Below are 23,028 nucleotides of genomic sequence, written 5' to 3'. Positions count from 1 at the left end.
ACGTCAAAAAAAAGAAAAGAAAAAAACCACCATTTTCCTGGATGCATCTTCTTAGTCTGAAGTCAAGGAGTCTCGGTCAAGGAATTCATCCTCATATAACACGTTTCCTGTGTGGCTACTCACCTGGCATCTGGTAAGAATAAGGCGTCTGGCCTGGCTGGGGGGTAGAAAACCCCGGACTGTAACTGAGGCACCCACTCTGTAACGGGGACTGAGTCTGTGAAAGTCCACTCTCTGTCTTGATCCCTGGCAACATCACGCCCAGATCTGTTTGGGAAATGCATGTGCAAAGCATTTCATTAGTCAGATGACCCTACTTCTGAGTTGTAGCTTACATTAGAATATATAACCACTGGCCAGCAGGATTGCCCGCTCATAACCAAAGGAAAAGAGAGGAGATGTGAAATACCGTAAGTGGGCAGGCTGTAGGGCTGTCCTGTCTGTGAGTAGGCTGTGTAGACGGCTGGCTGCTGCATCCCCGAATACTGAGTCTGGCCTGCATAGGCAGTCATTGTTTGAGCTGCTGGTGTAGAAAGAATGTGTGGATAGGGCCTAAATATCAGAAAAATAGCATTACTGTGGCAACAAAGACTGCACATTAATTCAGACAGCTTAGATTCAGTGAAACCTTACAATAGCCAGGAGGTAATGCCCTTCTTTATCCGCAATACAATTGTAACAACAAGGAAAGGACAAGAAAGAGTCTGAATGCCAGGAGCCCAGGCTCGGCGACAAATCAGTCTCATGACTGTGGACAAATAGTTTCAACTCCCTAAAGACCTGCACCTCACCTACGAAATGAGAAACTGGGATCAGATATTATATCTAAAGTGTCTTCCGGGTCTGTAATTCTTGTTTATATCTGAAATCGTACTCCAGTTAATGTGCAGACAAGGGAAGTGGAGTACAGGCCAGTGAATATGCTCCTGAGTATACTTCTACTCAGTAGGAGTGAACTAATGTTATGCAATGGATACAAGAGTCATCAAAAGCCCTACCAAGAACTCTCTACCCTGAACTGGAAATCTTAAAAAAAAAAAAAAAAAAAAAAAAAATGAAGAAGGAAAGAAAGGAAAAAGGGAGACAGCTGCTTCCTGAAAAGAAATGGAATGCCATTCCCTTTATCATGCCAATTTTACAGAATGCTCCCAAATGGAGAGCCAAACACCAGCCCCTGTTTAAGGTTATTTTCTGTAGCTGCTACAGAAAATAACATTTAAATGTGTGGGAGTCATGGATCCAATCTCTTAACATATCTGGCTGATTATAACGGAGTTCAGATATACATTTAACATTGCTCAGCATGACGTGTCTACCGTTGTCTTCAATAAGCTGACTACTTTTGTTATAAAAACAATAGAGCATGTTATTCAAAAATACGGTTTTTAGAACTTGAAATCCAGTGAAAATGATGTAACGATCGAACAAATTATGGAGTGCTAATGTCTGAATAAAATGCAATCTCGTTAGAGTTTCCTTAAGCTACTCAGCATTTTTTGCATGTTCATTAAGAAATCAGTGTGTTCTGGTTTGAGCTTGATGCCTTTCCTCATGGTATATAAATAACCAGAATTAAGGGAAATTGTCCGGAAGAACATGAGTATCTCTCTATTTCTAGATTTGTACAGGATATTTATCTATAGGTCTAATCCAGCCAACTAGTCTATCCAAGTGTCTATCTATTCAGCTATCTTTCTATAACACATTTATGTAGATGGACATAAATGTATCCCAATTTCAAGTTATGTTGTGTGAATACAGATTAATAAAGTTAACCCCGGAGAATTCTCGCAAATCTGAAAGAATCTATTGACCACTTACTTGGAAGGATATAGCTGTGGGGAGTATTGATGCGCTGATCTGGGGCTGTAGCCACTACTAGTAATTACTGTAAGACACAAAAACCAGTGCAAAAAAAGTTGCTTCGTAAATATGTTTCACTAGAAGGAACAAACCAATTTGAAGACGTTACTGTGCTAAAGAGATGTTTCTTAAAATTCACACACTTTCTACACGGAAAAATCTCATTTTCTAAACAGAGACAGATGCCTAAACATTTCATCCTAATTGAACGGTTTCAAGTGTGTTGTAAGAGAATGAAATTCATTCTTGTCACAAACCCTTCCTCTCTGTCACTCTTCTGCTCTCTCGCATCAGTAGCCTCCTCTTTTGTATTAATACGTATGAATAATTATCTTTGATTACAGGTACTCAAGCTCTCACGAGGTAAAAGTCCATTTTTAAAGTTTACAAACTGTATGTTTTAAATTCCAAATATATGACAGCAACGTACTGCTCTTCCTCCACATTTGTTCTACTAAAATTTTAAGAAAAACGTGAAGTCCCAAGCTGCGTTTCGAAATTGTAAAACACTATCATTTTCTATTTCCTCTCCTTGTACCAATCGCAGGAGGAGTGAGAAATGCCGAGTCCGAGATTTTCAACTAGTAGTTGGAATATGGATAGAAAGCGTGAGTGATAACGCACCACTTCTTAAGAAGCACGTTTGCAAGGTACGGCAGCCATCATATTTACAAATATATTCTCAACTATCACAGAGAGTACGCCTTTGGGAAGAACTTCAAGGTGAATGTTGGGTCCTATTAACGTTTCGTCCCAAACTGGAATACATTCAGAAGTTTGGAAGTTTCTCTTTCCTTTAACCATCTGCCTTGACTAAGACAGATGTATTGCGAATACATGGGCTCCAAAGTGTTCAGGCAGGTCCCTCAGAGCCAATCCATACTGGGCAAGCACACAGAGTGTCTTTATTAGGCCATCTGCTGTTCATTCACTTTTCAAAAAGATTAAAGTAGTACACAAGGCAGCGCTGGAATTAGTTTAGTCTAATCAATCATGGTTATACTTCAAAGTACTATGTCCCTTCTAAGTTGTTCATAATAATACTGGAGCTAAACTCTTAGAATTGTAAAAGTGACAAATAGGTTTAGGTTGCTAACTATTTTATGAAACATGATCTATTTCCATATCCAAATGCTATTAAGTACCCTTGTGATCTGTCATTTCATAAACACGTAGGATTGAATATATGTGAAATGCTATTTGGCCTGTAAGCTCTGAGTATGGAAAGTATATTATAGTTTTCATAGCAATCATGCAGGAAGTATGTTTTCAAAGATACTATGAATCATTTTGGAAAATCATTGAATATGACTAGAGGTGTGTTGTGTTCTACCAAGCAAACTTTAAGTGAACTAGCCATACGTATTTGAAAATAAATGGACCAATGAACTATTTTCTACTTATGTATTAACATAAAGACATTAGCATTAGGCTGCCTTGTGTAGGATGTTAATGTGTTGATGTGTTCATGTTAATGTCTCTTCATGTTTAAACCTTTGAAATCAATTTCATGAGAACAAGTTTGTTGTTGTTGTTGTTGTTGTTGTTTTACCACACCACAGGCACTAAATGTATATTACACAATAGCAATAGTGTTATTCCACAGGAAATCCAGTGTGATTAATTAGCTCACAATAGTGAACGCTCTGTTTGGCAAAAATAGAGTTAAATGAGGCATAACTCCATGTGTTTTTGTGTCTTATTTATAACACGGTGCTTTGGCACACTCAAGACTTTGCAGTAATCAGTTCTTCTCAAGATTATAGATCACAAGGCTTTTCCGAAGGGACATCAAATAATGAAAAGAACCATTCACCACAGCAGCTTTTATAAAATGAGCTGAAGAGCAAAATTATTTCAGGAAAAAAACAAAACAAAACAAAACCTCCCATATATCTGAATGAATCTGAATATACAGGATGCTTCCTCCCTCGAATGAATGAATCTAGACAATCATGAAAATAATGTACCCATGCCAGTGTCAAGACTCAACCTTTGAAATGTCATAGTAATGTCTTTATATTCACTTTCTAAACAGAATGCAAAACCGTTGGCTCAGAAAACTGACACGTTCACATAAAACTTGGAGAGCTGGTGCTTCTTAACTAAAATTGACATATGTATTCTAACTCATGGATCTGCAGATAACAAGAAACAACAAAATGTGGCTAAAGTGGGGTGAGATTATGCTGACCAAAGTAAAGTCCGTTTCTCCACAGGGCAGTCTCGTCTCCAGTAGGGTTTCTGGAGATACCGTGTACAGATCTGGGAGACTTTCCTTTTATTCCCCATTGTCATTTAATTAATTAAGAGACATTACCCAAAGCACTCAGCTCATTATACTTCATCATCGCTGCACATAAAAGTAAGGAACCTGCTTGTTTTCAAAATGTCCTGAGAATTAATTACAACAAATTTCTATACAATATTACCAGGTTCTCAGAGGGTGATGCAAACAATTTTAAGGTGTTACTCTAATTACTGTGACACCTTAGATCAGTGACTCTCAATGGAGTGGCAGATGGGGAGTGAGGTAGGGGGGTAGGCAGGAATTTTGCCTGCTGGGGGACATTTAAAATGTCTGGAGACATTTTTGGTTGTCATACTGCCATTCTGGGATAGATGATAGGGGTGTTGCTGAACATCTAACAATGCAGATGACAGATCTTCCACTAAAAAAAAAAAAAGTTAGCCAAATTTTTAATAGTACTGCTGTTGAGAATCCCTGACCTGGAACATTGTCCAAAAGAACCTCGTCCGTGGTGCTGGAAATATTCTATATCTGAGCTGTTCAACGTGGTGGCCACTAAAAGGTCACATGCAGCTATTAAACGCTTGTAATGTGACTGGTGTGACAAGAGACACAATTTTTACTTTTAAAGCCAAATTTTCAATAATTTACACTTAAATAGCCACATATGGCCAGTGACGACTGGACAGCACAGCCCTGGATAATTCTTAAATGAAAACTGGCAAACTATTTGTAAAGATAATGTGACTGAATTTTAGACAGGATGACTGTTTACAGCACTTTTGTTTTCCAGTTCTGTATTTTCCAATGAAGTCTTCCAGAAGTCATGGCCAGACTGATCAGAACACTGTTCTGTACTCATTTATACCAGTGACCAGCTGGGAGGCCTGGACCGGTCTGGCCTTAACCACCTTTAGCTTATCTGTGCCTCTGTATTCTCGCCTATAAAACAGATCAGAGACCTCCATAATTCTTTCTGGAGCTACCATTGTACGATTTTGTCACTTAGCTTTCAATTAGCTGGTGGTATACTATTTGACGATGTCAGCAATTAGTGATTCCGTTCCTTTCCCTAAAAATGTGTTCAGAAGCATTCGCTCTGCAAAAAGTTTACAAGGGATATGGCAGGTGAACAATAAAGAATGCTAGAGTAAGCTGGTACCTATCTATCTCCTGGGAGGCAAGTGAATTGCTAGAAAGGATACAGATTAGCACATGTGAGTTTCTATGCAGACTGTATGAATTATTACCTCTCTCTGTCTGGGGTACTACTATTTATATGAATACATGGTAACTGCCCCCGATCAGCGTGTGAACAAATGAAATGGGATCATCTGTATCTATAAAAATCAAATGCATGCTACAGTGATATTAGACTCAAGGATATACCTCAACTCTTTTCACATAAAACCTTTGTACGTGAGCATACGGATAAAACATAAGACATCTTACAGTCGAATAACAGAATCAAGATGTAATTACCACAGATACTCTTCTAGGTTTACTGTTCATCTTTGTGCTATTCAAGTTCCTCCTCAGGTTTAAAAAAAAAAAAAAATCCTTTCACCGGATCATAAATTAAACAAAGTAGCGGAACTTAAAATCTTTAATGAAGTCAACTTAATGCGAGTCCTTTGGGCCCACCTGGGAGTTATCAGGTATTTATATTTAAAGGGATTGACGTTTAAAGACACGCTATTGTTCTCTTTGAAGCACTGAGTCAAAGTAGTGCTCTCAGGCTGGGTTCTAATGCAACCAGCATGTGTCTTCCTGCAGCCCATTAACCTTTAATACTTGTCACTCAGCTGCTTACACAGGAGGATTTTTTTAAACCCGGAGAGGAAACAAGGTTATTTAGAAGGAATCAAATGGATAGTTTTACATCTAGAATGTTGGGAGAGAAGGGGGTTTTTAATGCCATTTAAATGGACAAGTTAAGGGAACAAAGGCAACTATTACAACCTAATTATCAAATTAAACACTGTATAAAATAATTACAAAGGGACCCAGCTCTGCCTATTTCTAACAAGAACGTCAGAGGGTTGTCTTGCTGGCCACTGAAAATCCAGCAACACGATTCCAGACAGCATTTTTTTAAAAATATACAGGGTTGCGACAGTAAGTTCTCAAAAAAGTAAGCCTCTTGCTAAGTTTGTAACAGTCCGCATTCTCAAAACTCCGCTTTGGTATTTATGCCGCGTGTTCGCTAGGACGACCATGTGTATGTACCCCGATGTGTACGTAGCAACACGTGAGCTTAAGGCTTTACCTGACCCAGTAAAAGTGTCAAGGGCTCCATCTCCAGAGGTGGTGGCCGCTTCACTGCTGTTCAAAGGCTCTGTTTTGACTGCAAGGAGAGACACTATGTAGAAGAATAAGTACATGTGAGTTTGAATTCTAAATTTTTATCAAAGACGCTGACTGTTCCACTAGTGGTGTTTCACGCTACCATGGGCATGCAAGAGAAGACTTGAGAAGTCGATGAGGAGAGGTTTGTTAATTTAGCTTCTAGAAAGTGGGCATGCATTTATAGAGGATTCAGTATGAGAGTCCTCTGCCTAAGCTAGTTCTCTCAGATCCGGTTTTTCAAGACAGTCCACCTTGAACAGGGAACCGACAGTACACTTATCTGCATTTGTAACTCACCTAGGCACACGCTGGGATTATAGTCACAAGACAGAAAAAGGGAATCACAGTCAGTCTTCAGCACATTTCATCCAAATCATAACAAAGAGATTTACTAGCTTATATTTTATTCTTCCCGAGGAGATATTAAAAAGAAAAAAAAAAAAAAAAAAGACTGACTGCCTGAGAGGACAATGGAGGCGAATGCAAATACAGAAACCATGGACCTGTTCCGGTGACGGGTGGAAAATGAGGCACTCAATAAATTTCTGCTCTAAAAAATATAAAGAGTCTTAAGATGTTGGGCTTTTTATTTTAATGGTATAACAATTTTTATTGCATTACAGAGCTAAGCAGAGAGACAGAGATAATTTCTACAGCAGCAAGTACATCTTCTGAAAACCCTTTAATGTGTTATTTCTACTTTGAAGTGGCGTATTTGGCCAAAATCTTCACTTGGGAATGATGTAGGCTGGCATTTATAATTGTCACTACTAGATGCAGTGAGTGGGGGAGGGGAGCCGTGAAAAAGCCTCCACCTGTTTTTGTCACACCATATTTTCCCTTCGTGGGCAACGCTCTGCTACATAGATCACAGCAGCAAGGGGATAAACTAAATGATTTTCTATTTAACACCTCTTAGGTTTCCTGGTCATAAATGGGATGATAAAGTGAAAGAAGTTAGAAGCAAGCAGAAAACTATAAAGAAGAAAACTGAAGACTCGCCAACCAAGAGCAAACGTGACCAAAAGAATAGTGGGGTCAGAGCGTCCCCATCAACCAAGCCAGTCAGCAAAGTTACTCTGTTAGAAAAGCAATTAACTGATGGAGAAACATGCAGTAATGATTATGCTCTCTTTTCACATGGACAGAATGGACCGGACCCTCCCTCAGTGAGCCCTGAGGTTAATTTCGCATCCATGATTTAATAATATCATGAAGATCTGATGGAAGATTCAGAGGATAACTGCAAAGGTCGGAAAGAAGAAGTAAAGGAATCTGGATTACTTATCCCAGCAAAAAGGAAGTGTAAGGTTGACCTATTTTTCAATAGCAACGATAATCTAAGAATTAGTGTCCAGTTACTTGTAGGGTGATAAATAATGAACTGGTGGTTAATACTTTACAGTAGTGATTTGTGGAGCAGTCCATGTACATTATACTTGACTACTAATTATATTTAACACAACAAAATTATTTACTACTACAAAATCATGTATCAATAGCTTGCTATGTGCTAGACCATTACACGTAGCTAATCGTTAAAACAACTCCCACCAATGTGAACCACTTTATCCATTTTCCACCACAGGAAGCTGCTGAAGGGTGGGCGCGAGAGCTTGCATATGTTCTACTGCAGGAGAGGAGGGAGCTAAGATCTGAACTCAGGTCTTTTTAGCTCTACATCCACAATCTCTCCACCATAACCAGCTGCCTTCCTTTAGGCATGAAAATGGCATAATTGTTCCCAGCAGGGACTCTTTACAAAGGCTCGGAGAGTGGTAAGAACGGGGTTATCCCCTAGACAGCATACTTAAGAAAACTACGTTGGGGCGCCTGTGTGGCTTATCCGGTGAAGCGTCTGACTTCGGCTCAGGTCAAGTACTCGCGGTTTGTGAGATTGAGCCCCACGTCGGGCCGTCGGCTGTCAGCACAGAGCCAGCTTCATACAGATACTGTCTCCTTCTCTCTCTGTCGCTCCCCCACTCACACTTTCTCCCTCTCTCTCTCTCTCTCTCAAAAATAAACATTACAAAAAAAAAAAAAAAAAAGAAAAGAAAGAACACTATGCTAAAAGTGAAAACTTCAAGGCACACCTCAGTGGCTCAGTCGGTGAAGCATCTGACTCTTGATCTTGGCTCAGGTCATGATCTCACAGTTTGTGAGTCTGAGCCCCGCACAGGGCTCCACACTGATGGTGTGGAGCCTGCTTAGGATTCTGTCTCTCCTTCTCCCCGCCCCTTCCCTGCTTGTGCGTGCTCCCTCCCTCTCCCTCTCCCAATAAGTAAATAAACTCTAAAAATTAAAAAAAAAAAAAAAAAAGAAAAATGAAAACTGCAAAATACGGGAATAGGCTACTAAAGTATGGTTTCTGTTTCTTTCTCACAAAATCTTATAAAAGACAATGAGCAGCCAGTTTGAAAGCAGATAAAAACAGCACACACTTCAAAGATACTTAACCATGCCGGGTGCTGTTGCTGTGCCTTACAGATATGAACTCATTTCTTTCTCATGACAATCATACGAGGTAGATAATATTACCATCTTAATTCTTCCAGATAATGATACTGAAGTACACAGTAGCTAAATAATTTTCCTATAGTCACACAGCTAGTAAGAGCTAGAGTTCGATGGTTTCGGAATCCAGATTCTAAACCCTACTGCCGGACAGGAAGCACTAACTAATCCAGAATCCCTTTCATCTGTATGATGACCCAGAGTGTGACCTAGATGGATGTAAAGCTTTCTCTGCGATGCAATGTCCACTTGTGACTTCTGACAAAAAAAGCAGAGTCTGAAGCCTTCCTCAAAACTCATACAAGAAGACAGTCTCTCGAAACTTCCAAATTCTAATACTGGCTGATTTCCTAAATCTATAAATAATACTTGTAAAATAGAAGGTATTACATATTTGTGAATAGAGGAGAAAGGATCAGAACGTGAGCCGGGTCTATGAAAGTAGTCCAGGAGCCAGACACAGGGATTAGTTATGTTACTGTGGATCCCAACTTTGTATTGATAGTGATTATAATGTCCTCAATTTGAAAGTTTCAGATGGTCAAAGGAGAAGGAAGAAAAGGGAGACAAAGAGTTTGTGGCTGCATTCATTATAGTGGAAACATCTCTCATTAAAATTTTAAAGGTCTGCATTTAGTCAAAGACAGACAGAGAAGTTTCATTTTACTGAGAAAAGGCATCCGTAGAAAGTACATGAAGTAAAGCGTAAATGTCAAGGTATGTTCAGTGTACTAACATGCATGGGTTTTAAAGCAATCACTCAACAAATGGGTGTTAACATTTGGGGAAAAACTGCACATTAATGCTCATCTATTTTTCATACGCAGATAAGAACAAAGGAGAAAAGAGGGAACTTTAATTACGCTACCACAGAAAATAAAGTATTTTCAAGTTAAGTGGGTATCAACAAACATCTCTTGAGCTTCAAGTAAAATGCAGTTATTTTGGTTTGTTTTTTTAAAAAAAACCATCAAATAATGATCAATAATTTGCTTTTTCAGGGGCAGGAAACTTAAGAGAAGTGAAATGGATATTCCGTATATGATTCGTTGGTTAGAAAGATGTTAGGATATGAACGAGTATCTTAATATTTATAATAAAACAGGTAACTCGTCTAAAGAAAACACTACTTTAATTATAAAGTTTGAACACTGCAGGTCATTTTCAATAAAGGTCCAAACATATTTGAAATGTATTCCATTTTTTGTCTTGCTTTTGTTTCTGCACTTGAAATTGATATACTATATACTTTTGTAGTGGCAGGCAAAATTTTTTTAGTTACATATGTGTAAGGCATTACTAGAAAGATAGCCATCAATGAAATATCTTACTGTTTTCTAAAACACACAAAATCCTCATTCCAAATGATTATCAGTGTATATTCAGTGTCATGTTCAAATGTATTTTTTTCTGACTGTATTTCATTTTTCTCAAATTAACATAGAGGTTCAATAGGGCTTTGAACTTATCAGGACAATGTACACAATTATTACATGCTATAAAGTGGAAGGGACACTTAAAAAAATTTTTTTTAACATTTATTTATTTTCAAGAGACAGAGACAGAGTGCAAGTGGGGGAGGGGCAGAGAGAGAGGGGGGAGAAACAGAATCCGAAGCAGGCTCCAGGCTCTGAGCTGTCAGCTCAACGCCCAATGCGGGGCTTGAACCCACCAACAGTGAGATCATGACCTGAGCTGAAGTCGGACGCTTAACCTACCGAGCCACCCAGGCGTCCCTTGGACAATCTTTTATAAGAGATAGACATATTTTTCAACAAAATGAAATTTACAAATGTTTTGATATCAAAAATAATGATCATATTTTACTGCCCTTAAGAGCACTGTGGTTTTTGCCCTTCTGTATGTTCAAAATAAGTAATTTAGGATCCAGGATTAATCCAGTAGTTCAGGGTTTTTCTTACAATGCAATGAGAGACTATAGATAGCCCTTTGTACAGAACTTATTATTCAAGAAATATTTGTATTGTCAGCACCCCGCTACTAGTTATGCATTTACAATTTGGATCTTTTTCAGAGAGCATTGGAAACACTGGGGAAAAAAAAGAAAAAAGTCAAAATAATTTTAATATATTGATTTTAATATATTGGTATAATTGGCTTTTATTTTTCACCTTCAGAGATAATTGATATCTATGGATTAAATCAAGATTGTATGTGATTCTTGTCAGCTTTCAGCTATGGCTACACTGGTTTCCTCTCTTCATGCCTCAACCTTCATCCAGACCCTCCTATGCATATTTTTGAAGCACATTTAACCTTGCCTGTTCAGATTATCTTTGGAACTCAAGTACAACATGAATGTACATTAATTATTTGTGGAGAAAGTCTGCTTTATTGTAAAAATTCAAAGTTGGTGTTCATTAGTTGTAATAGCAGACTTCATTCTTGAAAGAGAAAGTAATGCAAGTAATTTACATTTTACATTCACTTCCAAAATCTGCCTTTAAAAGACATCTATACGTTAACTCAAAATATCCTCCTTTCTGAACCACAAAATCACCCACAGCTCCTTCTGACAGCACAGGTTCTAAAAAGAATTTCAGGCACAGTGAGATCAGGAAGGTACAATTTATAACACTACAGGGGAGCACACAGTATCGCCTACCGGTTTTAATAATTAGTACAGCCTATGATTTATGTTCGTCTGTATCAATATATTCACCTTAAAATCTATGAGCTCCAAGCACCTTTCGTTCCTAAATATCCAGAAAGTGTTTAATTTTGTCAAACAATTTGACAAAGCAATGTATGGCTTTCATTCCAAAAAAGAAAATCTAAAAAGAGTAGAGCCACAATGGTAGATGGCTCTATTGCACGAACACAGAACATCCAGAAACCAATCCCTTGCATGAGTCAATCACCTATATATTTAAAAATCTGGAAGATTCTTTCCTACGACATGTAGGTTTTCAAATACAGAAAATGCTATAAACCTGATCAGAATGTCCAATTTTGGTTCCCCCAAACCTTCTCTTTAAAGTAGCTTCTTAATCTCCATGTATAATCAAATATTCCCTCCCTGTGCTATGTACCCACCTTGAACACATTATGCACTCATTATTTTCTTCTCTGTTTCCTTATGCTAGACTTTTGGTCCCTTGCTGGACAATATCACATTCTATAGGTCACTGGGTTCCCATTTCCTAGCACAGAACCTGGCATATAACAGGAACTTGATATGTTTTAATTGAGAAAGTGAAAATCCACTTTTTGATCCTACCCTAAGCAATCCCAACAGACATAAGTGTTTTTGTAAAGTATAGCTAATCATGAATCTTGACACCATTAAGCAAATTAAAATCTTACCTATACCTGGAAGTACCTTTTCATATGACTGGCATGCATTTACATGCCTAAATATGCATATAACGAAGTATATAGAGAATACGTATAGCCCTGTATCAGGAGTGGGCAAACTGCATCCTACGTGCCAAATCTTCCCCATGGCCTGTTTCTGTGTAGTCTGTGCGCTAAGAATGGCTTTTACATTTTTTAACAGTTGAAGAGTATCAAAAGAAGAATATTTGTGACCTGTGAAAATTTTTTTGAATTCAAATTTCAGTATTCATAGATTAAGTTGTGTTTGAATACAGCCAAGGCCTTTCATTGATGCATTGTCTATGGCTGTTTTTGTGCAACAGTAGCTTGCAAGCTTGAAATATTCACTATCTGACGTTTTACAGAAAAAGTGTGTTGACCACTGGTCTGTATGCTAGGGTATGAGCGCATTTATTACACTTCTACATTTTAACAATTTTATAAGCAACAAAAGTTTGAAAGGAAAATTAGTTTCCGGTATCAGTCTGCAGATGTAATTATACAATTAAGACTACGGTGTTGAAGCATTTTAAATCACTTCAAGGATAATGTAATATATTTAAATTTTTTTAATGTTTATTTATTGTTGAGAGGGACAGAGACAGAATGCGAGTGGGTTAGGGGCAGAGAGAGAGGGAGACACAGAATCCGAATCAAGCTCCGCGCTGTCGGCACAGAGGCCAATGTGGGGCTCGGACTCACAAGCTGTGAGATCATGACTTGAGTTGAAGTCGGTGGCTCAACCGACTGAGCCACCCGGGCGCCCCTAATGTAATGCATTTAAAGAGTACCAATGTAGTATGGTAGGATATTAAGGTGACACTATGAATTTATTCATATTAGTAAAAACTATGCAATTAAAATCTTTTTGAAAATCTCAAAGTTAATGGAAGGATTTTGAAAAGCCACGAACTTAGCTTTTGCTTTTTCCTTTCATTATAATTTTACAGTGATCCAATTCCAACAAAAAACTCCAAGATTACAGTCAATGGGAGAGATTATGCACCAAATCCTTGTCTGTGTTATAGACACCCAACATACACCCATACAGTAAGTACTCCAACGTGATTAAAATCCATAAATTCATAAATTTCATCTCAAACTGCCACTAGGACTGTATCATTAATAATCAAAGTACACCTAATATTTTACTACTAAAAGTTTATCTTCTTTGGCCGGTTTACACATTCTAAATGCAGAATTTATTACGTGACAAAGCACTGGAGAGTCTTTTAACACGATGCATGTTTTCAACTTCCTTAAAAACTGTTGCCTAGTTATAATTGAATTATTAATTAAAGAAAGGGAAATGTACTCATGTTTATTGGCAAACAATTTGTATATACTATCTAATTAAAAACAAAAGCTTTCCCAAGGAAATATTATCATCCTCCTGTTTAGAAAGAGATTGAAGCTTGGAGAGGTTAAGTAACTTGTTCAAGGTGACACAGCTAGTAAGTGTGCTCCTCCTCTTGGCACGGAAGTCCTCGTTTTTTTACACGGCCACATGAATCTGAACGTTAACACTAAGAACTTGGAGAATCTGATGCTTAACACTTAGAAAAATGTTTCTGGTTGAGACTAGATCTAAATCACTAAACACTGATTGTACTCATTCACTATGGTAAAGCTGTCCGTGTTACATGAATATTTTAGAGCAGAACAACAGCCGTGAGCTAAAAAAAAAATGTTTTTCAACACACTGTTTTAAAAAAACACATCAGAACTAGAATATTTTATGATTTGACAATTATGAAATTTAAATACTGGGACCCATAAATAAGGTTTTATTGGAACCTAATGAATCTCATTAATTTATTTATGCATTGCCCATGGCTGCTTTTTGAGTTATGATGGCAGAGCTGAGTAGTTGAAACAAACACAGTATGTTCTATAAAAGCTAAAATATTTGCTATCTGGCTCTTTACAGAAAGAGACCCCTGAGCTACAATTAAGAGAAACTAAATTCTTCAACATATTTTTAAGTATAAAAAGTATATTTTGGGGCACCTGGGTGGCTCAGCTGGGTAAGCGTCTAACTTGGGCTCAGGTCACGATCTCACCATCTGTGAGTTCCAGCCCCGCATCAGGCTCTGTGCTGACAGCTGGGAGCCTGGAGCCTGCTTTGGATTCTGTGTCTCCCTCTCTCTCTGCCCCTCCCCCATTCATGCGCACTCACTCACTCTCTCTCTCTCTCTCTCTCACAAAAATAAGTAAACATTAAAAATTTTTTAAGAAAGTATATTTTAAGTGTGGAATCAAAAAAAAATTCAAGCCGGAACTATAAAGATATAAATAATGGGCATAACGGAGTATTCTTCATTCACTGGTCATATATTTTGATTTAATCAGAGACACAGCAAGGTCCAGCCAAACTGCCTATCCTAACTTCTTTCTTGTAATGCACATTTCCAATAGGTAGGGAGGTTTTCTTTTTAATCTTAATATTGGATGATTCATGTTAGTGTTATAGTTTTGCTTTTAGTTTTTAATTTTGTTAGTGTATTAACTTTTGATTTAGAAAGGGTTTGTTTATACTTTTATATATTTTATGTATATGAAGTAAATATCTATAGTTCAATGTATTGTAAGAGTTAATATTAATTTATAATTTTAAATGTACAGCTTTCATCACTGATAATTCTTTAAATGGTGGAATTAAAAATTTTTTTTTAATGTTTATTTTTGAAAGAGACAGAGACAGAATGCGAGTGGGTTAGGGGCAGACAGAGAGAGGGAGACACAGAAGCAGAAGGAGGCTCCAGGCTCTGAGCTGTCAGCACAGAGCCTGACGCAGGGCTCGAACTCACGAGCTGTGAGATCATGACCTGAGCCAAAGTTGGACGCTCAACCGACTGAGCCACCCGGGCGCCCCTAAATGGTGGAATTTTAAATGTTTATGTTACTTTAGGTATTTTAATAGGAATATTTATTGAAGTCCATATAATGGCAACTATCTTTTTGCCACGTTCAGAATTTAAATAAAGACAGTCTGTAGGTTATGGCGATGACTGAGGTTGTGTACATGTACAATATGCTTCACCTGCTCTTATTGATAGGAGTGCTGTGCTGAATTACCCACTTAATCGAATGATATGTAGTTAGAAAAACAACAGATGCATCTGTTTGTACATTATAAAAAATGTCAGAGAAGAAGGCTACTGATCTAAGGAATCTACTATTAGAATACTAGCTGGTAAGAAAAAAAACATGGTCAACTTATCCATAAACAACAAAAAGTCACGTTTATCTCTCCTTTTTCTTTACAAGTACCGAACACAAAAAAGGAAGTGCAGACAGAAATAGCGACAGAAAGCACACCAGAAGGGCAACACCACACACCCAAACACATGCAGTGTACCATCATCTCTCATACTTGTTGCAGAAGAGGGGGTGTTGCAACTCAGCAACCAGTCTGCAGTGTTTAAAACAGTCATGTTGTCCCCTGAGAACAGGAACAGCGTAAGGATTCATTGTCTGAATGCCTGCCCTGCGTACATGAATAGTCTTCAAAGCTTGCACTGTTTTCTGACCTTTTAGCCCAAATTATACCTGCGCTGTATGACTTTTACATTTTATTTTATCAGGTCTGTTTTAGTTCGGTTAAATATATATACCTGACGATTAGTGAATTCCCAAGGTTTGATTCCAGACTTTTAAAAAATCTTACTATACGTACGCAAGTTAAGGTTTAAGTACAAATGTTCTTGCACCAGGAATCATCACTGAACAATCTTACAAATTTGCAATCCTCCAATTAATAAGCTAAGAGTATAGATGCATGTTTAGAGACAAATAAACATTATCAACAAGGAAAATGTTAATCTACAGAGGGTTTGGTGTAAAACATCATTAAATACAGGTGAGTTGCAATGCACACAACTTTACAAAAAAAATTTTTAGCTTGCACAGCTATTTTAAAATAAATGGGAAGAGGTGTACCAGTTTCACAAATACTTATTGAAAATTTAAAAGAAAATATGATGTGGCAAATGTTATCTAATAATATGATTAGTTTATATTTTAAAACAAATTTCATATAATTTTTCTCCTATTGACTAAAACAGATATATAAAACTTAAAAACGATGGTGAATAATTTAAGAAGTAGCTTACACATAATATGTGTGTATATATGTCATCTCTGTATATTCTGATGCAAAAATTAGACCAAATTTTATGATGGCTAAATGCATTCTATAAAATCAGTAGGACAGAATATTTGAAATGACTATTATTGTTACCATATGCTTCGCCATAATTATAGGTTAATCAAATGAGAAAATATATGAAAAATTTTTATCCTCATTTTAAATACATTAGGTATTACTCTCTTTGAAAAGAAAATGCAGCAGGCATATTTTTCTATTCTCAAACCACTTTTAAGAAAAAAGTTTTTAAGAAAGAATTGGGGTAGCCTTTCCCCTACAATTCGAAATTAAACCGAAAACTAGTGTAACTAGTATAATTTCTCTTCTCTTCTCTTCTTTTCTCTTCTCTCTCTCTCAAGATCAGAGTGCAAATCTTTTCGGTCACATTTTCTGTATTTTTTTTTCGAATACTGACAAGGGCAAATACAAAAAGGAAGCTTTGTTAAAAGCCCTTAAAATGTTATTCAGGGCTATTTATTCTTTCCGAAAATTTCCAGCTACCGAGGAGATGTAAAAGTTTCAATAAAATCAACAGCATAATCAATAACCTATTAGCCATATATATTCCTTGGATATAATACTGGCTAGGTTATTGCTAATAAGGTTACTTATTAGCATATCCCTCACATGTGGAATAATAGCGAACACTGAAACGTCATTCCGGGTTTCTTCAGGGTGGTACACTTACCTCCTGTCCCATTTGTGGTGACCGACGTGCTGCTGAGATTAGCTTTCTCCAGTTTGGAGCTACCAGGAGTATCACCACTTCCGACAAGAGGATGAGGACTTGCTAGGTCCTGCATTTCCATAGACCTGGGAAAGCAGGAAGCAACAGAGAGAAAGCTGAAATCTTAGCAACAATTTCTTAATAAACTACATATATCATTCTACCGAGCACACATGAAATCTCATAGTAAGAACTGAAACCGATAGCTAAGACTTCTTTGCTAACCAGGTGAACATGACAGTCCATCAACAATTAAGAAATAAATAAAACTTCCACGGTAATGAGCCTCGTAATTAGTTTATTTGTAATCTTACTCTTGTATATAATGAAGTACAGAAGACAGCAGATTCTGTCATCTTAGCTGTTTGAGTTGATATGGATTATCCTCCCTTCTATGTTAATCATCTTCAGTATAAACATGTAGAAATGTTGAAAATATGTGACTCCTAAAATTTGATGTCCCCAGGCACCAGTGAAATAAAGTATAAACTCAAAGCCAGAGCTGAAACTTCTGGCTGACCTTGTGGACCCAGAGCTTAAAACTGAGCCTAAGGACTGAGGGTTAGAGTTGTTACAACTTTAGTATCTATTCAGGAATAGAAGACTTGACTTAACTTCTGTTTCAGGGAATGTGTTGGAATTGAGCAGAGACTCTTGAAAGGCTAACCCTCTTTGGAAACAGAAACTACAAGAGCAGAATTTCACAGTGGTCCAAAAGAAGCCACACATGCTTCAATGAAAGAAGGGAAACACAGGAGATAAACCAAAATTGAGAGAATTTATAACCAACATGCAACCCTATACTAAATACTGAAGACCTTCAGCTGAAAGTAAGGATACCAGATAAGAACTCAGATCTACAGGGAGGAATGAAGAGTGGCTGAAATGTAAATATATAGGTAAATGCAAAGATTATCTTTTGTTTTTCTTTTAATTCATGAAAGACAGCCAACTGAAACAAAAAACACCTATAACATTGTATTATGCGATTTATAATATGGTATAAGAGTAAAATATGTGTCAATAGCACAAAGGATAGTGGGGCAAAATGATATTCTTTTAAGGTTCTTTCATTTGGCATAAGATGTTTAGGATACACCAAGTAATCCCAATATTAAATATTAATAAGAAAAATACTAACAGGTATAACAAAAAGTCAATGGAATAATTAAAATAAAACATTTAAAAATTTGATTAACCTCAAAGACCAGGAAAAGAGAAAGGAAAAAACAACATATGTGAAAAATAGAAAACACACAGCAAGATAGCATACTCACGCCTAACCAGATCAATGATTACACTAAATATCAATGGACTAAATGCTCCAATGAAGAGCCAAAGATTGTCAGATTGGAATAAACAGACACAGGACAACTATTAGGGATCTACCGGAGAAGTACTTTAAATACAGATACACTGTGATACTATGGTGTACTGCTCAGAATTCATTCCTACAGCTGCTGGGAGTGTTACCAACTGTTAGTTCTCAACTAAATTCCTTTCCAAGACTTGATCTCAACCAGAGTCATTTTGCCCCAAATCACACTCTTTCCTTTAGCCCTCATCTACTGACTGGCCATGAAGGGGTATAAAGATACTTCCCACACCCTGAAGGTCACTCAAGTCTAGAGCCACCAGAAGATCAGTTCAGACCTTTGTTGCAACTACACTGAAGTTCAAAGTCTCTCAGTCTAATCATGTTTCCTTCATCCCCTCAAATGTATTACTACTGAAAGCACAACCCAATAAACTCCTGGCACATAAATCTCCATGTTAGAGTCTGTTCCCTGGGAACTTGAACCGTGATAAGGCACAACTAGGTTCAGGGTCAAGGACAGAAAACAATATAACATGTAAATAATAAACATTACATAAATGTTTGGGCTACTATAATATCACACAAAACGGCCCTCCAAATGAACAGTATTGGCAGATACAAAGAGATAGTTAAGAAAATGAAATAAATGATAAATCCTTCAGGATATAATAATCCTAGATGTGCATACCTACTAGCCAAGCCTCAAAACATACAAAGCAAAAACTAACAGCGTCAAAGGAAGAAACTGATCAGTCCATGATCATATTTGGAGCTTTAATAACTTTCTCTCCACAGTAACCAACTGCAAAAGTAGACATTATCATCAACATGCCATAACTGACTGTACTGATATAGTACACTAACACCCAATAATTATAAAAATACATATTATTTTCAAGTGCACATAGAATGTCCATCGAAAGGACTATAAGGTAGGTATAATAAAATAAGCATCATTATATTTTAAATTAAACCTTATAGAGAATAGTATCTGGCCACAATGAATTAAATTAGAAAATAATAGTAAAATACATGAAATAACCATTAATATTTGAAAATCAAACCCCACAATTCTAAGTAACCTATGAGTCAAAGAAGAAATCACAAATAAATGTAGAAACAAATGTAGAAAATACTCAGGACAAAATAATAATGAAAACACATCAAATCACCCCACATGCAGTCAACTGATCTTTGACAGAGTAGCAAAGACAATACAGTGGAGTAAAGACAGTTTCTCTAATAAATGGAGCTGGAAAAACTAGACACACACACACACACACACACACACACACACAAACTAGACACAGACCCTACACTATACTCGTCACAAAAATTAATTCAAAATTGATCACAGACCTAGATATAAAATGCAAAACTATAAAACTCCTAGAAGATAACATAAGAGAAAACTAGATGACTTTGGGAATGACTTTGAGTTTTGAAAACACCACCAAAGACAGAATCCATGAAAAAAAAATAATGATAAGCTGGGTTTATTAAAATTAAAACCTTCTCTTCAAAAGTCAATGTCAAGAGAATTCAAGTTGGAGCAGAGGGTATATGGGAAATCTCTGTACCATACTCTCAACTGTGCTGTGGAACTTTAGCTGAAGAAAAAATAGTCTTTAAAACAAAAAAAGCAACATCAAATCACTTGTGAAATGCAAATAAAGCAGTAGTTAATGAGAAATTTATAACTCTATATGATTATATTAGAAAAGGAAAAGGGTTTAAAATCTGTGACCTAAGTTTCTACACTAATAAATTAGTGAAAGAAAAGCAAATTAAACCCAAAGTAAATAAAAGGAAACAATAAAGAGGATAAATAATTAAACTAGAAAATCTATGTATAATGGAGACAATTTACAAATCCAAAAGATCACTGTTAGAGATACGAAAATATTATAAAGGATGATGAAGACATACTATGAACATTGTGTCAAAGCATTCACCACTTTAGATAAAATCAGTGAAATTCTTAAAAGACACAACCTATAAACCTGACCCAATAAAAAATACAAAATGCAAATAGTCCTCTATCAGTTAAAGAAATTGAATTCATAATTAAACATTTCCCCTTCCCCCCCAAAACCCCAAAACAACAAACAAAAACAACTCTAGGGCCATATAGTTTTCTTAGTGAATTCTAGTAAATATTTAAGGAAAAGTTCAGTCTGTTATAAATTCTTGAAAAAAAAAAAAAAAACAGGAGGGAATACATTTCACTCAATTGTATGAGAAAAGGATTACCCTCATTTAAAACTTGACAAAAACAATTTTGAAAAAAAAATACGGATCTCTATTTTTCATGAACGTAGATAAAAATAATTAACAAAATATTATCAAGTGAAATGTAGCAATAAAATGATTAATATATCATAACCAAGTGGGTTTTATCCAAGAATGAAAAGTTTATTTAAAATTTGAAAATTGGGGTGCGTGGGTGGGTTAAGCATCTGACTCTTGATTTCAGCTCAGTTCATGATCTCCCAGTTCGTGAGGTCAAGCCCTGCACTGGGCTCTGTGCTGGCAGTGTGGAGCCTGCTTGGAATTCTCTCTCTCCCTCTCTTTCTGTCCCTCCCCTCTCTCTCTCTCATGTTAACAAATAAACTTAAAAAACATTTGGAAATCAAATAATGCAATTCAACATAGTAACAGAATATTATTTCAAGTACAAAAAAAGCATTTGACAATATTCATCATCCATTCATGATACAAACTCTCAGCAAACTAAAAGTATTTTCCTCACATCTGATAAAGACCATGCTTGAAAAATCTATCATATTTAATGAAAAAATATTGAGTTTTTTCTCCTAAAGATCAGAATCAAGGCAGGGATAGCTAGCTGTTTTTCCCATTTCAACACATTTGCCTGGTAATATTAGCTAGTATAAGAGGACAAAAATAAATAAATAAAAGAGGTAAAGTTTTGAAAGAGAGAAAAAATACTGCTAATTCACAGATAACATTATTAGTTATGTAGAAAACACTGAGAAATCTATAAAAAGAAAACAAAACACACTAGAATAGATGAGTGCATTTACCAAATTACAGGTACAACGTCTTGCCAGTACTAGATTGAAACATGAACCAAAAATATCTGAAACTTCAGTCAATGCTGCTCCAGTTCAAATACTGAAATATCAAAATGATAGTTATTCAGAAGACTGGAAGTTCGAATGATGGTTGCTCAAGAGATTGGAAGTTCCCCTCCTGCTCAACTCAACTCTTAAGGGGAAAGTGAATGCTCAAACCCTCACCTTAACTGTCAGCCAGAGACAAGGACTTACTTAGACTACTTGAGAAATAAACACAACAAAACAAATACTATGCTTCAGCCTCTACTGAGTTTTGTATATAATGTTCAAAACGCCATAAATATTTTTAAAGCTTATTTATTTATTTTGAGAAAGAAAAAGAGCACAAGCAGGGGAAGGACACAGAGAGAGGGAGAGAGAGAATCCCAAACAGGGATAATATTTTGAGTCATAACAAGAAGTAGGAAAATGTGAACCCTAGCGAAGAGAAAACATAGTAAACAGAAGCAGGTCTGTTTATGACCCAGGTTTTAGAATTAGCAGATAAGGATTTAAACATTATTATAAATATATAAAATAACTTACAGGAAAAGATATATACCCACACAAGGTATATACATATAAATAGATATGTTACATACATATATATATATATATACACACACATATATATACATGTGTGCCATATATATTTATATATACATATAATACATTTATATATATAATCTGTACATATTTATATATATCTCAGATTTATGTACATTAATATGTATATGCAATATACATATATATCTATATTGCATATAGAAAAGAAATGGAAATTAAAAAAATGAAAATTCTAGAACAAAAATTATAATATATTAAATAAAAATATTCTTTGGATAAATTTAACAGCAGATTAGACACTGCAAAAGAAAGAATCAGTAAATCTGAAGCTGGGCCATTAGAAATTACTTAAATTAGAGCAGCATGACAAAAATTGGGGCAGACTAATTAAACTGAGTATAAGTAACTTGTGTAGTATTATTGGGAAGTGAGAAAGAGAATGAAACAGAATAATACTGAAGTAAGTAATGGCCAAAATTTCTCCAAATTTGATGAAACACCAACCCACAGATCCTTGAAATACAATGAACAACAAATGAGCCAAAGGAAAAGAAAACCATACTTAGGCACATTACAGTCAAATACACTGAAGAGAGGAGGAAAACTATGCTGTTTCTGCAAAACAAAAGTGGTCTTGGTATTTTATATTCCAGTTTCCAGGAAACCAAAGTGCAATTATCTGAATCTTTACAATAAGTTCTCTTTGCTTGAATCACTTTAGTGGGCTGAGATTTCTTAAAATTAAAATACCCGTTCGAGAATAGATGTGCATTACTACCACACACTATATAGCAAGAAGATTTCTGTGCTTTCTACTGCATGTTCTGTAATCAATTTAATTCTGAAATGTCAGTTTCTGTTTAAATCTGC

General features: G+C 36.2%; 1 protein-coding gene across 9 annotated transcripts in view; it reads right to left on the bottom strand.

Moving 5' to 3' along the window:
* Nucleotides 1-23,028, bottom strand: part of EYA4 (EYA transcriptional coactivator and phosphatase 4) — a 275,438-nt gene that overhangs the window by 52,900 nt on the left and 199,510 nt on the right. For 5 of the 9 annotated variants that reach the window (XM_078447329.2, XM_078447332.2, XM_078447331.2 and 2 more), the window contains exons 4-9: nucleotides 17,155-17,279; nucleotides 15,693-15,761; nucleotides 6,384-6,476; nucleotides 1,822-1,888; nucleotides 410-552; nucleotides 124-267 (exon numbers count right to left, since the gene is read on the bottom strand). In XM_078447329.2, the coding sequence (XP_078303455.1) occupies nucleotides 124-267; nucleotides 410-552; nucleotides 1,822-1,888; nucleotides 6,384-6,476; nucleotides 15,693-15,761; nucleotides 17,155-17,279 (641 nt within the window). The remainder of the gene's footprint in view (nucleotides 1-123; nucleotides 268-409; nucleotides 553-1,821; nucleotides 1,889-6,383; nucleotides 6,477-15,692; nucleotides 15,762-17,154; nucleotides 17,280-23,028) is intronic. The other 4 variants (XM_078447336.2, XM_078447333.2, XM_078447335.2 and 1 more) reach the window with 2 other exon arrangements.

The sequence above is a fragment of the Panthera onca genome, chromosome B2 (assembly GCF_046562875.1).
Source record: "Panthera onca isolate mPanOnc1 chromosome B2, mPanOnc1 haplotype 2, whole genome shotgun sequence".
Taxonomy (NCBI): Eukaryota; Metazoa; Chordata; class Mammalia; order Carnivora; family Felidae; genus Panthera; species Panthera onca.
The sequence above is the reverse complement of the archived record's forward strand: the minus strand, read 5'-3'. Positions and strand labels throughout refer to the sequence as shown.